The sequence below is a fragment of the Callithrix jacchus genome, chromosome 9, assembly GCF_049354715.1.
Source record: "Callithrix jacchus isolate 240 chromosome 9, calJac240_pri, whole genome shotgun sequence".
In the NCBI taxonomy this organism is placed as follows: domain Eukaryota; kingdom Metazoa; phylum Chordata; class Mammalia; order Primates; family Cebidae; genus Callithrix; species Callithrix jacchus.
This window is the reverse complement of record NC_133510.1, coordinates 123,337,118-123,352,323: the sequence shown is the minus strand read 5'-3', so window position 1 is coordinate 123,352,323 and position 15,206 is coordinate 123,337,118. Positions and strand designations below refer to the sequence as shown.

At 56.5% G+C, this 15,206-nt stretch overlaps 1 protein-coding gene across 10 annotated transcripts in view; it reads left to right on the top strand.

Moving 5' to 3' along the window:
- The window catches only part of PXN (paxillin), a 56,942-nt gene that overhangs the window by 39,208 nt on the left and 2,528 nt on the right, over positions 1–15,206 (top strand). For 2 of the 10 annotated variants that reach the window (XM_035257812.3, XM_035257814.3), the window contains exons 2-14: positions 3,359–3,585; positions 3,898–4,013; positions 4,402–4,538; positions 4,651–4,852; positions 5,628–5,763; positions 7,287–8,180; positions 10,372–10,647; positions 10,894–11,202; positions 11,833–11,934; positions 12,224–12,394; positions 12,500–12,673; positions 13,732–13,813; positions 13,957–14,105. In XM_035257812.3, coding sequence (XP_035113703.1) covers positions 3,359–3,585; positions 3,898–4,013; positions 4,402–4,538; positions 4,651–4,852; positions 5,628–5,763; positions 7,287–8,180; positions 10,372–10,647; positions 10,894–11,202; positions 11,833–11,934; positions 12,224–12,394; positions 12,500–12,673; positions 13,732–13,813; positions 13,957–14,105 — 2,975 coding nt within the window. Of the gene's footprint in view, positions 1–2,985; positions 3,096–3,358; positions 3,586–3,897; positions 4,014–4,401; positions 4,539–4,650; positions 4,853–5,627; positions 5,764–7,286; positions 8,181–10,371; positions 10,648–10,893; positions 11,203–11,832; positions 11,935–12,223; positions 12,395–12,499; positions 12,674–13,731; positions 13,814–13,956; positions 14,106–15,206 lie in introns of those variants that run through there. The other 8 variants (XM_035257817.3, XM_078337427.1, XM_035257813.3 and 5 more) reach the window with 7 other exon arrangements.

Genomic DNA, 15,206 nt, shown 5'->3' with positions numbered 1-15,206 from the left:
GCCACCACACCCAGCTAATTTTTAATTTTTTTTTTTTTTAAGACAGAGTCTCATTCTGTCCCCCAGGCTGGAGTGCAGTGCCACAGTCTTGGCTCACTACAACCTCTGCCTCTTGGGTTCAAGCGATTCTCCTGCCTTAGCCTCCCAAGTAGCTGGGACTATAGGCGCCCACCACCATTCCTGGCTAATTTTTTGTATTTTTTAGTAGAGATGGGGTTTCACTATGTTGGCCAGACTGGTCTTGAACTTCTGACCTTGTGATCTGCCCACCTCAGCCTCCCAAAGTGCTGGGATTACAGGCATGAGCCACCATGCCCAGCTTGATTTTTAAATTTTTTGTAGAGATGGGATCTCACTGTATTGCCTAGGCTGGGACATGATACACTTTGGTTTTGATTTTTATTTTTGAGATTTAGTTTTATTCTTGTCACCCAGGCTGGAGTTCAATGACTCCATCTCGGCTCACCGCAACCTCTACCTCCTGGGTTCAAGCAATTCTCCTGCCTCAGCCTCCCAAGTAGCTGGGATTACCGGCACCCACCACCATGCCAGACTAATTTTGTGTTTTCGTTTTGAAATGGAGTCTTGCTCTGTCACCCAGGCTGGAGTGCAGTGGCGCAATCTCAGCTCAATGCAACCTCTGCCTCCCGGGTTTCAAGCAATCCTCCTGCCTCAGTCTCCTGAGTAACTGGGATTACAGGCGCATACCACCACACCTAGCAGATTTTTGTATTTTCAGTAGAGATGGGGTTTCACCATGTTAGCCAGGCTGATCTTGAACTCATGACCTCGTGATCCACCAGCCTCGGCCTCTCAAAGTGCTGGGATTACAGGCCTGAGCCACCGTGCCCAGCCCCTCTGCTAGCCCCTATAAACGTCATACCAGTACTTTGAGATCAGAATTATTCAAGAGCTTCCTGAGAAAACAGGCCCCGAAAAGCTAAGTGATTTGCCGTGTGGCATGAATAGTAAAGAGGAGAGCTGGCATTTGAACTCAGGTCTGGCTCGACCTCAGAATGAGTGATCTTTTGTCTCTGTGCCCCAGGACTACATCCTGTCACCAACACTCTACCAACCTATGGATCTGTGCTTAAAAGAGCCTGTTCACATCATAAACCAGAATCCAATCCATAAACCAAAAGCCCAGGCTTAAAATCATGTTGTGTGGAGCGGGCGTTTGGTGGAGTCCCTGATTCAAAATGTTTGACGCGGAAGCCTGTTTGTCTTCTGTTGGGTGTTTGCAGCCCAAGACACCTGAGTTCAGAGTCCAGCATTGTCACTTCAGTCAGCCTTGGCAGTGTGGGGATGTGACTCTGCCTCTGAACCGCAGTTGTGCCATCCATGCTAGTGGCATTGTGAAGAGGATGGCAGGTAAGACGGGTGAAGCTCCCGGCCCCAGTGGGCCTTCAAGGATGGCAGCCACTCCTGCCCCCTACCAGGGCTGCACTCACTGCCTATTCTGGGGAGCCCTGTGGGGTATTTTAGCTGGCCCTGCCTGTGGTGGAGAAAGGGACCCACCCATCACTGATTGGGCCCAGAGGAAATGAGGACACCATGAGAAGCCAAGACGGCAGGTGTGGCCCTGGAGAGGCCCTGGGGATCAGCCTGGACATTGGTTCCTTTTCTGCTGTTACCTAGATACCTACCAACTCTAGTTCCGGTTTGCTAAAGACAGGAAGCCAGACGTCCTTCATGGGACCCGGACTCGGGGGCGGGGCCGCTGTAGGACTTAACCTTCTTCGGAGGTCAGGAGACCAGACCCAGGGTCCTGGGCCTTGGAACATACTTTCTGTCTGTCTGGGCAGGAGCCAGGAGCCTGGGGTAGGTGTGGCCAGCCTTGAGGGTAGATCAGGACAGGCAACTGGGAGAAGGTGTGGCCCCATCGACAGAGGCCCTGGGTGAGGGCCTTGCTTCTCTTTTCCCTCCTCTGAATACAGGTTGGGGGGCTGGGGGCAAGGCCAGAAGGAAGGATCAGACTGGAAAGCCTCACAGCTTGGGCCTCCAACATTCAGGAAGTTGAACACTTTAAGTGTGGTGTCATCTGGTAGTCATAGTGGCTTCTTACAGGCCAGGGTTTTTGGGGTTTGGGGCTTCTGAGGAGTCAGACAATCATGCCACTCACCACCTTCGTTATTCAGAGCAAACACCTCTGCCTCTCAAGCCCACTTTCCTCATCCATGCAGGGAGAATCAGCATTCCAGCTTCACGGGGTATTAGGGGGATTAATGGAGACTGTGTACACACTGCTAGAATGCCTAGCAGTGTGCCTGGTACTAATAAGTGGCAATAAACACAGCCATTGCTTTTTAGATGTTTATTATCCCAAGGACTAGGAATGGAGCTCCCAGCTCTGTGGACCCAGCAGGTTACCAGGGAGCTGACAGCGAACAAGTTGTGAATGGGGCAGGAATGAGGGTGTGGCATCCAGGGCCACAGGACCGTCTGCCTAGGCTGTCTGGGCCGTGGGCTTTTGAGGGTCCCAGGAGGGGACGGAGGAGGTGGGGAGTCAGCAAGTCCTACCCCTGCCCCTCTATACCCTTCTTTTCTGGGGACTGGGGAGACCTAGTGTCCCCCTGTTGGCTGCCAGGTACCAGGGTAATGGAAGCTTGCACTGGAGGGCTGATTTGGCTCCTTTGCTGCTGTTAAAAGCAGAACAGTGGGGCCCTGGAGCCTCTGGGGCCGGGCTGCTTGCCAGACTTCTGCAGAAACAGCCAACGGAGCAGTCTTGCCCCCTGCTCACTGAGGGGGTGGGGACTGCTGCACCAGCCTCACTCCAGCCCCCACCTCCCGGCACACCTTACTCCGTAAGCCTGGAGCCTCAGGAGGAGCCTGGTACCTGGGCTTCTGCTTCCACCTGGCCAGGAGGGCAGGGGGCATCCTGAGTGCCCTTCCAGTCTGGGGCTGAGAAAGCCTAAGCTCTTGGAAATCAAGTGAGGGCCTGGCACTGCCAGGGCCCCTCCCTGTGACGTGGGGCCCCTCCCACCCATTCTCTGCGTGTTGCCCTTCGGATTCAGAGTTCCAGGCAGGCACTTCTCGCTCGCAGCTGCGCGGCCCTATCAGGAGGGAACGCAGCACCAGGTGCCTGATTCCCAGAGGTAGGAGATCCCACGGGCAGCCCCAGAGCCCGCCTCTAGAGCACCTTCAGTCCTGGGCAGGCAGAAGAAGTCAGCTTTGGGAGCCAGTTCTTGGTTAGGCTGGTCAGGGCTGGTGACTTCCTGTCCCGAGGCTGGTCATTTCTCCCATGGGTGGGGCAGGTGCTGGAAGGCATTAACTCTTGAGGTGCAGGCAGGGAGGGCCCTGCCACCAGAGAGTCCCCAGGATCCCAGTCTCACCTGCTCCCCGCACCTTCTCTTTGCAGACGCCCTGCTGGCGGACTTGGAGTCCACCACCTCCCACATCTCCAAACGACCTGTATTCTTGTCAGAGGAGACCCCCTACTCATACCCAACTGGAAACCACACATACCAGGAGATTGCCGTGCCACCCCCTGTGCCCCCACCCCCATCCAGCGAGGCCCTCAATGGCACGATCCTTGACCCCTTAGACCAGTGGCAGCCCAGCAGCTCTCGATTCATCCACCAGCAGGTGAGGTGGGGACAGGGGCAAGGAAAGCTGAAGAGGCTGTGGGGCAGAGGGAGCTTACCTGGCAGGGGCCTGGGGAGTGGATGGAATGGAATTGTTGCAGTCGGCCTGCCCCGACCAGATGCTGCTCTTCCCACCCACCATGTGAGTGGAGCAGTGACCAAGTGGTTAATCACAGGTCTCCTGGCCCGACTGTGGAAATTCCCTGGTGAGACTAGCTGTGGACAGGAGCCTCCTGGGGGTGACTTGGGCTGCTCCTGGCCCCGTTCCTTTTTCTCCCCTCGGGGTAGCCTCTGAGCATTCTCCGTCTTGCAGCCTCAGTCCTCGTCACCTGTGTACGGCTCCAGTGCCAAAACTTCCAGTGCCTGTAACCCTCAGGACGGTGTTGGCTCTCCGTGCTCCCGAGTGGGTGAAGAGGAGCACGTCTACAGGTACTGCCCCAGCCTGCTCCGGGCGACTTCCCTCCTGCTCAGAAATCTCAGGGACCTGGCCAGGGTGGGAGACAGTGGGGCACTGGTCCTTGCGGGGTTCTTCTGGTTTAAGCTGCAGAAGGCCTCTCGATGGGCTGTCTACCTAATCAGTGCCATCTCCATGCAGTGGACATTCTGGGCCGTCATAGCATCTGCGTGTAGCTGGGGAGCTGAAGCAAGGCTTCCTTCCTCCCCTCTTCCTACCACATCCCTTCCCCACCCTCTGTCCTCTTGCTGGGGAAGACTCCGCATCTCCTCTGCCTTGTTCTCCTTGGGAATTTGGGAACTGCCAAGCCAGTACAAGGCCAGAGAGCATCTCTCACTGTCTTCTTTCCTTTGCCTCTCAAAGCTTCCCTAACAAGCAGAAATCAGCCGAGCCTTCACCCACCATAATGAGCACCTCCCTGGGCAGCAACCTTTCAGAGCTCGACCGCCTGCTGCTGGAACTGAATGCCGTGCAGCATAACTCGCCAGGCTTCCCTGCAGGTAGGACCAGCTCCCTGGGCTAGGGTCTGCCGGGCCCCAGGGCCCACCTGCTGACCTCTGGATCCCAGGAGGGCTCAAGAGCTGAGCAGTCTTTTTCTTTCCTCTCTGCAAGATGAGGGCAACTCAAGCCCCCCACTTCCTGGGGCCCTGAGCCCCCACTATGGTGTCCCAGAGAATAACAGCCCGCTGGGGGGCAAAGCTGGGCCTCTGACGAAAGAGAAGCCTAAGCGGAATGGGGGCCGGGGCCTGGAGGACGTGCGGCCCAGTGTGGAGAGTCTCTTGGATGAACTGGAGAGCTCCGTGCCCAGCCCTGTGTGAGTACCCACTAGGCTCTCCCTGGGCAGGGAAGGGCTGGCCCAGCCCACCCGGGGTCCAATGTCTGTCCTCTTGGCCCTGGCATCCACCCATTCCCACCAGTGTCTGCCGTTTGCTAGGCACTGGGGGAATAGTGGTGAGTCTCGTGGATACCATCCCTGCCTTCAGCCAGTCACTACCAGTCAGAAAGGACAGACGTTGTGCATGCCAAGAGCGCCTGGAGTTTAGCAGCTCTTAGCACAGGCTTTGGGGCCAAACAGTAGGGTTCACATCTTGGCTCTGACAGTTACTGTCAGCTCTCAAGCCTCAGTTTTCCCATCTGTAAAATGGGACAAGGGCTATGGGATCGCTGCAAGAAGACCACCTACCTGAATAAGGGTGAGAACCAGTCATCCACCTAAAGTGCTTGGAATGGTTTCTGGCTCGCGGTGCATGACACACTTGGTGAGTGCTATGCATGTGAGCTCTTATCAGTGCTGTCATATTCCTGCAGGAGCCTCGCCTCCGCGTCCAGGGTTGTGGAGGAAACACACAGAGCGCTTGAGCTTGTTTCACAGGCCAGCTTTCAGTTGGGCTGGGGGCCAGAGGCATCCTCCTGGCACTTCCTGGTGCCACTGAACTGCCTTCTTCTCACTCAGTGAAGGGTCCCCAGGGAGCCATGGGCCTCCCTGGGGTTGGAGATGGTGGGACCCCAGTGTCCAAGCTGAGATGTCAATTTGATCCCTGGGAATTGTGGGGCTGTGGGCTCCCCACTCATGCTGTGCCACCCTGCAGCCCTGCCATCACTGTGAACCAGGGCGAGATGAGCAGCCCGCAGCGCGTCACCTCCAGCCAGCAGCAGACACGAATCTCGGCCTCCTCGGCCACCAGGGAGCTGGACGAGCTGATGGCTTCACTGTCGGATTTTAAGGTGCCCTGCATTTCCCTGCCCTGCTGCCCCTCCCTCAGCCTTCTCCTCCCTTACCTCAGTGTGAGTAGCTGGACCTTGGTCCCTCAGTTTTTGGGTGCCTTGCCCCTGGGCCAGGGACCCTGTCATGCCCTGGCCTTGCCATGATGCCAAGAGGCAGGCGAGGGAGGGCCAGGCCAGCCTGCCTGAGGATTGCAGTAGCCTGGGAAGGCAGAGAAGTGCTCAGCTGGGACATTCCTTCCTCCCCGGGTGTTCCCAGCCACTCAGGTCGAGAGGATCAGGAGGCTGAGACACTGGGACAAAGAACCTTGTGTTGATGGCTGCTCTTAGTGGGGGAGGGCGTTCTCTGCTGGGCCCTGTGGGACTTGAGAGCCCATGCCTGAGAGGTCATTTGCCCTGGAGCCCCATCTCCCACGCTACATCCCTCCTCAAAACACCCTCTTTCTTTCTCTGCTCCTGAATCCACAAGCCTCCCTCAATACCCTTCTCCCATCCTTCTCTCCTGCCCTCCAGGGCCTCTGAGTTCCCACAAGCTCTGTCTGTGGGAAACCATGGGGCCAGTCTTCCATGAGATACCCTTCCCATTCCCTCCCCTGCCGGGCCTCCCCAGTCCTGCCAGGTCTGAGATGTTTAATTTAGAGGATACAGTGTTTCCATGGGGATTGATACTGACAGAACTCACCAGCAGTTGCTGACTTCACACTTCCACGTGGGTCAGCTGGAGACCTTTGGGGCATGTCCTGGGGAATATGAGACGGGGAGTGAAGGATCCCTGCACCCTTGGGCCTGATGGTGCCTCCTTGCCTCCCTCCAGCTGGGGTTTCATGGTGGGAGATGAGAGTGTGGCTGGGGTGGAGGGTTGAGCCTGGGCCTGTGACCCTTACATGCTGTAGTTCAGCTCCAGGCCAGTGGTTCCGAGCAGCCATGATCAGAAGCCAGTAAGCTGGATTCAGGGCCTGGCCTAAGGGAGCTGTGCCTTGGTGCTTGTAAGGCTGTTGCTTTCTCAGACAGCCTGTGCCCTGATACCGGGAGAAGCAGCACTGGTTTTAGTCAGATCCCTGGAGCTAGGAGGATGCAGAGGACTTGGGGTGTAGGAAGCTGGGATTGTCTAGGAGGACACAGCTGAGTTGGGCCGGCGTCCGAGGAGGGCTCAGCAGCCCTCTGGGGCTGGTTCTCTTTCCATCTGTGCCTACTTGTCTTCCCTGGTCACCTGCTCCCCATTTGTCCGCCACAGCTTGGTCTTTTCTTCCTCGTGTCCTCCCTGGGTGGCCCCATAGACCTGGCTCAGTGGCTTTCTCGTGCTTGGGTTTGATGAGGGCTAAGCGCAGAAAGCCCAGGGAAGCCTCTTTGGGATCTCGGTCTCTTTCAAGGGCCAGTCCTGTGCATCAGCTTTGCAGCCACCTTGGTCAATATGGAAGGTGGCCCTCAGAGCCCTAAGGCCGAACATACTGCCTGCAGGGCGCAGCCTTCCTCACTCCCCCCATCTCTCTCTTCTTTCCCTTCTGCCTTTCTTTTTCCTCCTTCAGACCAGCTCCTCCACAGTGGCTCTGAGCGCCCCGGGGCTGCTGCCCAGCTCTGCTCTATCCTCACACGGCTCCTTTCCTCCTTCTCCTCCTCCTCCTCCCATGTCATCTGTATTCCTGCCACCCACCACTAAACCCTCTCCTCGAGGCCAGGGCCACACTCCGGAGTCCCCTTGTACTGAGCAGAGTGGACGAGGCCTTCTACTTCCTGTGGCCCCCAGCTGGCTTGATTTGGCTGGTCTTGGGGTGATGCCTGACACCCTCAACTCAAGGTCTCCCTCTGTGGAGAGTTCTCTGGGGCCAGTGGGCACAAAGAGCCAGGGCCGAGATTGGAGGCACCTGCCAAACCTCACAAGTGAGCTCTCTGGGGCTCCTCGCTGCCACACTGTACCCCTTCCTGGGAGCACAGGTCCCCAGGAGCCTGGGGAGCCCCAGGGGCCACCAGCCAGCCCTTCATGCTCAGAGGAGGCCGTGACTACCACATGGGAGGAGCCATGGGCTTCGGAGGTATTCAAGCCTGAGAGAATCCCCCCCTGTGGAGCTGCTCGAAGCTTCCAAGAAGTAACAGAGCCAGCTGTTGTGGCAGTGGACCGGCAGGCCATCTTCCCAGAGACCTGGACTCTCACAGAGGAACATGGCCTACAGCAGGAGGGGCCAAGGCCAGAGTCAGGGAGGCTGCGAAGCAGCTGCCCTGCCCCAGTTACCAGGGAGCAGCTAGGTGGAAAGATGCCCGAGAAGGGAAGCGTGGCCAGGCCCACCCAAGGACCTGAGACCCAAAGGAGCCCAGAGGGTGCCACCGAAGCTGCCACCCAGGCCGGGAAGGAACAGCCAGAGCTTCTGTGTGCCATGGCCACAGGCACACCCAGCGCCACAGAGAGGATTTCCACCTCTGGCCAGGCAGGCGCCAACTAGCATGGCTGCTGGGCACGGCCCTTGGCGGGTCTGAGTGTGGCCGCTCCTCTCTAACTGCATGCAGCCTCCCACTCTGTGCATGTCTGCTCTGCTTGGGCAGAAAATGCTGAGACACCGTGGCCGGACCTGACAGTCAGCTACTTGGCAGTGGCCTCTGTGGACCTGGCATTTCTCACCCGCCTCTTGCTATGTTCAGGCTTTTTCCTTTCAGATAAGCTGCTCATCTGAAATGGTTTAGAAGCATGGACTTGGAACCGGGTAGACCTAGATGCAAACCACATCTCTAACACTTGCTACCTCTGTGACCTTGGGCAACCCCTCCCTGAGCCTCAGTTTTCTCATCTGTAAAATGGAGAGAATAATAGGCCATTTCCATTAGGGTTGTCCAGAGAACTAAATGAGATGGTTCCTGGAACGTATTGAGAACACAGCATGTGGTCCCTCAATAGGCCATGGCTGACAGTACTTTTATTATTTGCTTTTTTTTTTTTTTAAAGACAGGGTTTCACTGTGTTGATCAGGCTGGTCTCGAACTCCTGACCTCAGGGATTACAGGCGTGAGCTGCTGCCCCGGCCTTTTGTTAGTTGCTTTTTGCTTAATTAAAACTTTATGCCCCTGGCTGGGTGCTGTGGCTCGTGCCTGTAATCCTAGTACTTTGGGAGGCCGAGGTGGGTGGATCACGAGGTCAAGAGATTGAGACCATCCTGGCCAACATGGTGAAACCTCATCTCTACTAAAATTATAAAAATTAGCCGGGTATGGCAGCAGGTGCCTGTAGTCCCAGCCACTCAGGAGGCTGAGGCAGGAGAATCGCTGGTACCTAGGAGGTGGAGGTTGCAGTGAGATCCCACCACTGCACTCCGGCCTGGCGACAGTAAGGTAAGCCACTGTGAACATAAAGATTTTATTTTCTTTTTATGTAAGCATAAAGATTTTATTTTCTTTTTATGTAATTGTAAAGGTTTTCTTTTCTTCTTTTCTTTTTTTTTTTTTTGAGACGGAAAAATAAAACCTTTATGCCTCACCCTGGCACAGTGGCTTATGCCTGTAATCTTAGCAGTTTGGGAGGCCGAGGCAGGAGGATCCCTTGAGCCCAGGAGTTTGAGACCAGCCTAGGCAACACAGCCAGACCCCATCTCTACAAAAAAATTAAAAAGTAGGCCAGGTGTAGTGGCTCACGCCTGTAATCCCAGCACTTTGGGAGGCCGAGGCGGGTGGATCACGAGGTCAAGAGATTGAGACCATCCTGGTCAACATGGTGAAACCCCGTCTCTACTAAAAATACAAAAAATTAGCTGGGCATGGTGGTGCACATCTGTAGTCCCAGCTACTCAGGAGGCTGAGGCAGGAGAATTGCCTGAACCCAGGAGGCGGAGGTTGCAGTGAGTCGAGATCGCGCCATTACACTCCAGCCTGGGTAACAAGAGCAAAACTCCGTCTCAAAAAAAAATTAAAAAGTAGCTGGACATGGTGGCACATGCCTATAGTCCCTGTTGCTGGGGAGTCTAAAGTGGGAGGATCCCTTGAGCCCAGGAGTTCAAGGCTGCAGTGAGTCATGATCACACCACTGCACTCAGCTTGACCAACAGAGCAAGACACTGTCTAAAAAAAAAAAAACCCCAAATCCCCCAAGATTTATGCCTCTATGGAAAACAAAATGAAAAAACCAAAAATCCCTAAAATGCTACCAACAAGTATGATAGCATAATATTAGCATAATAATATAAACCAGAGAAAAAAACAGTTAAAAAAGTTTCTGGAAGGAAAGACTGTTTTTCTATTATAATCAAAAGAAAACAAGAAAGAAAAAGGCATATGCCCTGTCAGGGGCATCCGTTTACATCCTCTGGAATAATTCTTGCACAAACCCTGGGAAGTAAGCCAAGAAAAATCCTGTAGTTCCATTTTAAGGATGGGCAAGCTGAGGCCCATGGCAGTTAAGTATCTTGCCCAGTCAGTGGCCAACTTGGAGGCGAATGCTGGGTCAGAGTCTCGCTCGAAGCCTGTGCCTGGAGCCAGTCCCATCTGCTCCCTCCCCGTGCCTCCGCCCCACCTCTGCTTGGTACTTTGGTGGTTTTCTTCTGTGCTCCCTCCCGTGAGGCATCTGAGTGTGGCCTGAGTGGCTTTGTGCAAGCCCAGAGTGGGACGGTGACAGCCTCCCCTCCCCTCCCCCAGATCCGATCTGTGATCAGGAGGAGCCGGGAGACGGGCCATGCACACCCCATGTCCCGGGAGCCCTCCCCTCGCCGCCGGCTGGACCCTGCCACCCTGAGCAGGACACCATCCCAGGAACGGCTCATCGCGGAGCTGCAGGGGCGGCTGGGCATCCAGCCTGAGGCAGAGGAGCCAGCGGAGGCAGCAGGGCCCTCTGTCCAGGACTGGCTGACCGAAGGCGTCGTCATCACTGTGCAGCCTCGTGGGAAGCGGGCTGGGGGGCAGCTTGTAGAGAAGGTGGTGTGGAGATGCCCAGGACTGGGGCTGGGCCAGGGCCAGGCACCCTGGGTCCAGGTTCTTCCCTGGCCCCAGTGCTGGCCAGAGGGGAGGGTGGGGGTTTCTTGCTTCTGTGAACTTGGAAGACTGGCCCCACTCTTGGTGCAGAGTGGGAAGGCCCAGGGGGAGCCTGGGGAGGTCACCCCACCCCCGTGGGCTGGGCTGGTGATTTCCTCCTCATTGCTCTCCCTCCTTTCTTCTCCCCAGGTTGTCTTCCCTCCGGGCTCTCCCATTCCCCTGAGAAGAACCATCTCTGTCCTGGCTCCTCCTTCTGTCCCTTTGCTCCAGCATCACACAGACGCCGAGGCCAGCAGCTCTTCTCCCCTGTCCAGCCTGCCTGCCCCCTCCTCCCTGGGACCCTCAGCTTGCCTCTGTGATTCTTCTGGGGTTCGGAGTGCTGGGGAAGAGCCTCATGATGAGGGGATGCAGGGCCCCACCCTTCCCACTCCTGTACCCCATACCGTGAGGTCCGTGGGCTGCCAGACCGACGAGGACCCGCTCTTCCCCCCAATGCAGGCAGGCCTTAAAGGGGCCCCTCCCTTTCTGCTCCCTGTCCTAATGCCTGAGCCGTCTCACTCTGCGCACGCACGTGCACACACACACACGCACACACACACACACACACTCACTCACTCAGATACCCTCCTTCCCTTTATCCACAAGCCCCAGCACAGTAGCCACAGTCCTGCCTTAAACCTCGCCCTTGGCCTGCCCCCTCAGGAGGTCTGCTGCCCTCTCGCCTTTCTGTGGGTCCCTCCCATCTGTCCCTTCCTCGACTGGTCCTCAGGACTGCCCCGGGCTCCAATCAAGGAAGCCACTCCAGAAGGGAGACTAGAAACCTGTCTCCCCACATTCTGGCCCCTAGGCCCAGTGCCTGGTGAGGCCTCTTCGCTAGAGCCCGGCCGCCTGCCCTTGCCATGTCCTCTGCCTTCGGTCAGCTCATTTCCCTGTCCTTCCTCTCTCCCCGGGCCTCTCTCTCAGGGCTCTTTTTCTCCAAAATTTTTTCCCCTGTTTTGGTCCTGCTGGTCGGGGAGAAACCCTCAGATCTCATGCTAGATTCCCTTTTAGTCCAGTGACAAGGTCTCTTATTCTTCTTTTTTAATTTTTAAAAAAGATTTCTTATACTCATCTCTTCCCCTATCTAAGATCCAGGGCCTGGAGCAAAGAGCGGATGGGGAGCTGTGCTGGGCGGCCGGCTGGCCTTGGGACAGCGGGCAGAGCAGCCCTGGAGGGCAGGACGAGGGAGGGGTCAGTGCCAAGGCTGGGCTGGGTGTCCTGCGCGTCGTGCTCTCCCTGGGCTTGGCTGTGCTTGCTGGGTGCCCTGAGCCTTTCTGATCCCTGGTGGGCTCCTCCGACCACCAGGAGTCCTGCTGACGTCACACCCACTTTAGGGCTCCTGGCCCCTGGAGGAGGTCGTACTTCTTGTCTCCATCAGCTCAGCTGTCCAGGAGGAAGAAAAGTCTCCCCATCCCTGTGCTGCCAGACACCATACCCTGAGCCTCAGGGGTCCTGACCAGCCCCCTCCCTGTCTCTACAGTTCATGACCCAGGGGAAGACAGGGAGCAGCTCACCTCCTGGGGGGGCCCCGAAGCCTGGGAGCCAGCTAGACAGCATGTTGGGGAGCCTGCAGTCCGACCTGAACAAGCTGGGGGTTGCCACAGTCGCCAAAGGAGTCTGTGGGGCCTGCAAGAAGCCCATCGCTGGGCAGGTGATGAGAGGGAGAGGGAGCGGGGTGGCCAGTGGGCCCCTCTGCAGGGGTGGGGGTGCTCCGGGGCTGGCCTCAGTCCTGCACACATTTCATCTTCCTCCTCAGGTTGTGACTGCCATGGGGAAAACGTGGCACCCTGAGCACTTCGTCTGCACCCACTGCCAGGAGGAGATTGGGTCCCGGAACTTCTTCGAGCGGGACGGACAGCCCTACTGTGAAAAGGACTACCACAACCTCTTCTCCCCGCGCTGCTACTACTGCAACGGCCCCATCCTGGATGTGAGTTCCTACCCGGCACCTGCTCGGCTCATTCCGTCTTCACCGTAGCCCTCTGAGGGTGCAGGGGGCGCCATTGGAGCCTTAGAGAGGTCACATGCCTGAGGCTCATAGGGCCAGGGAACAGTGTGGCCGGATTCAAACTCACACCTGAACCACAGCCTGTCCCAGTGCGTGTCTGGCAGCCCCACCTCCCTTCACCTCCCATCTCGATTCCCTTCTGTGGAGACTCCCAGCACTCAGGAGCCTGAGCAGATACATGGAGTTGGATGCTGGCTGTCTCCCGCTCCCGCTCTGTGAACTTAGGAAATGCCTGGCCTCTCTCAGCCTGTTTCTTCACTTACAAAATGAGTCATAGGCTGGGCCAGCTGGCTCACGCCTGTAATCCCAGCACTTTGGGAGGCCTAGGCAGGCAGATCACCTGAAGTTGGGTGTTTGAGGCCAGCCTGACCAACATGGAGAAGCCCTGTCTCTACAAAAATACAAAATCAGCCGAGTGTGGTGGCGCGTGCCTGTAATCCCAGCTACTTGGGAGGCTGAGGCAGAATTGCTTGAACCTGGGAGGTAGAGATTGTGGTGAGCCGAGATCACGCCATTGCATTCTAGCCTGGGCAACAAGAGCAAAACTCCGTCTCAAAAAAAAAAAAAAAAAAGTGGTGGTATGTGCCTGTCATCCCAGCTACTCAGGAGGCCGAGGCAGGAGAATCGCTTGAACCCGGGAGACAGGTTGCAGTGAGCCAAGTTCGCACCACTGCACTCCAGCCTGGGTAGTAGAGTGAGGCTCTGTCTCAAAAAAAAAAAAAGGGAGTCACAGCAGAACCTGTGATGTCTACTTGGGGTGAGGAGTAAAGGAGAGGGTGTGTATCTGGCATGTCCCATCCTCAGCAACTCTGCCTTCTTAGAGGCCTGCATAGCACAATTAGGAGACTCCCCGATCTTGGGAGTGTTTTGCTGTGTGTGGCTATGAGCTGTGGGTGGAGGACGGCCTTGCTGGGAGTCTCGGGCATGAGATCTGTCCAGTGGGGTGGAGCTCAGCCTTGATCCACACTTTGTTTTCACAGAAAGTGGTGACAGCCCTTGACCGGACGTGGCACCCTGAACACTTCTTCTGTGCCCAGTGTGGAGCCTTCTTTGGTCCTGAAGGTACAGGCTGGGCCGATAGGCTGACTCGCCTTCTCTTAGGAGGGCTGGGGAGGTGGGGCTGGGAGACGCTGCTGAGGCTGGAGTTGGGGTGGCTCTACTTCTGGAACCCGGAAAGAACTGCCTCCAAAACTGCCGCTCCCCAGGGTTCCACGAGAAGGACGGCAAGGCCTACTGCCGCAAGGACTACTTCGACATGTTCGCGCCCAAGTGTGGCGGCTGTGCCCGGGCCATCCTGGAGAACTACATCTCGGCCCTCAACACGCTGTGGCATCCCGAGTGCTTCGTGTGCCGGGTAAGGAGCCCCTGACCTCATCTGGAGGGGGCTGGGAGCAGGCAGTGGGGAGAGAGGCGTCTTCTGCATTGTGCTCTCTGGATCCAACTCGGAGGCCTCATTTGGAGTTAATAGGGGGAGCCGGCAGGGGGCCCAATAGGTCCTGGGCCAGGACTTGTACTAAGGCTGGGACAAACCAGGAGCAAGGTAGACTTGTCCCCCTCCAGCCCTGTGCAGAGGCCCTGGCCATTCCTGTTAGGGAGGAGAGTGTGTGAGAACAGACTCGACAGAAGTGGATGGTGGTTTCCAAAACCACTGCATTCTGGGGCCCCACAGAGCTTATTAGGGATTCAAAAGGACTCTCTGACCAAATGATTTGGGGAAACACTGTTCCCTGCAAGACTTCTCAGAGCCTTTGCCTTCCTTTTTTGTTTTCGAGATGAGGTCTCACTCTGTTGCCCAGGCTGGAGTGCAGTGGTGTGATCTCGGTTCACTGCAACCTTCACCTCCTGGGTTCCAGGATTCGCCCGCCTCAGCCTCCCAAGTAGCTGGGATTACAGGCACCCACCACCATGCCTGGCTAATTTTTTGTATTTTTAGTAGAAATGGGGTTTCACCATGTTGGCCAGGCTGTTCTCAAACTCCTGACCACAGGTGATCCGCCTGCCTTGGCCTCCCAAAGTGCTGGGTTTACAGGTGTGAGCCACCACGCCCGGCCCCTCCCAGAGCCTTTTCTACCTACATATGCATGTGACTCTCCAATGAGAATCTGGGATGCAGAGTTTGACCACAGACCAGTGTCAGCACCTGTGTTTCTGGGAGCATGTTACAGCCGCCTGGCTAAGCACCCAGGAGTCAGACCTATGTAAGATCCAGGCTGTGAACTCAGTAGCTGCATGACCCTGGGCCAGTCACATCATCTGTGTGCCTCGGTTCCCTCCCTGTTGGGAGAATTAAATAATCCCAGCATTGTGGGAGGCCAAGTTGGGAGGATTGCTGGAGGCCGAGTTTGACCAGCATGGGCGATAGAGTGAGACTCCCATCTCTACAAAAAAAAATTTTTAATATAACAAAAATAGGCCAGGTGTGGTGGCTCATGCCTGTAGTCCCAGCACTCTGGGA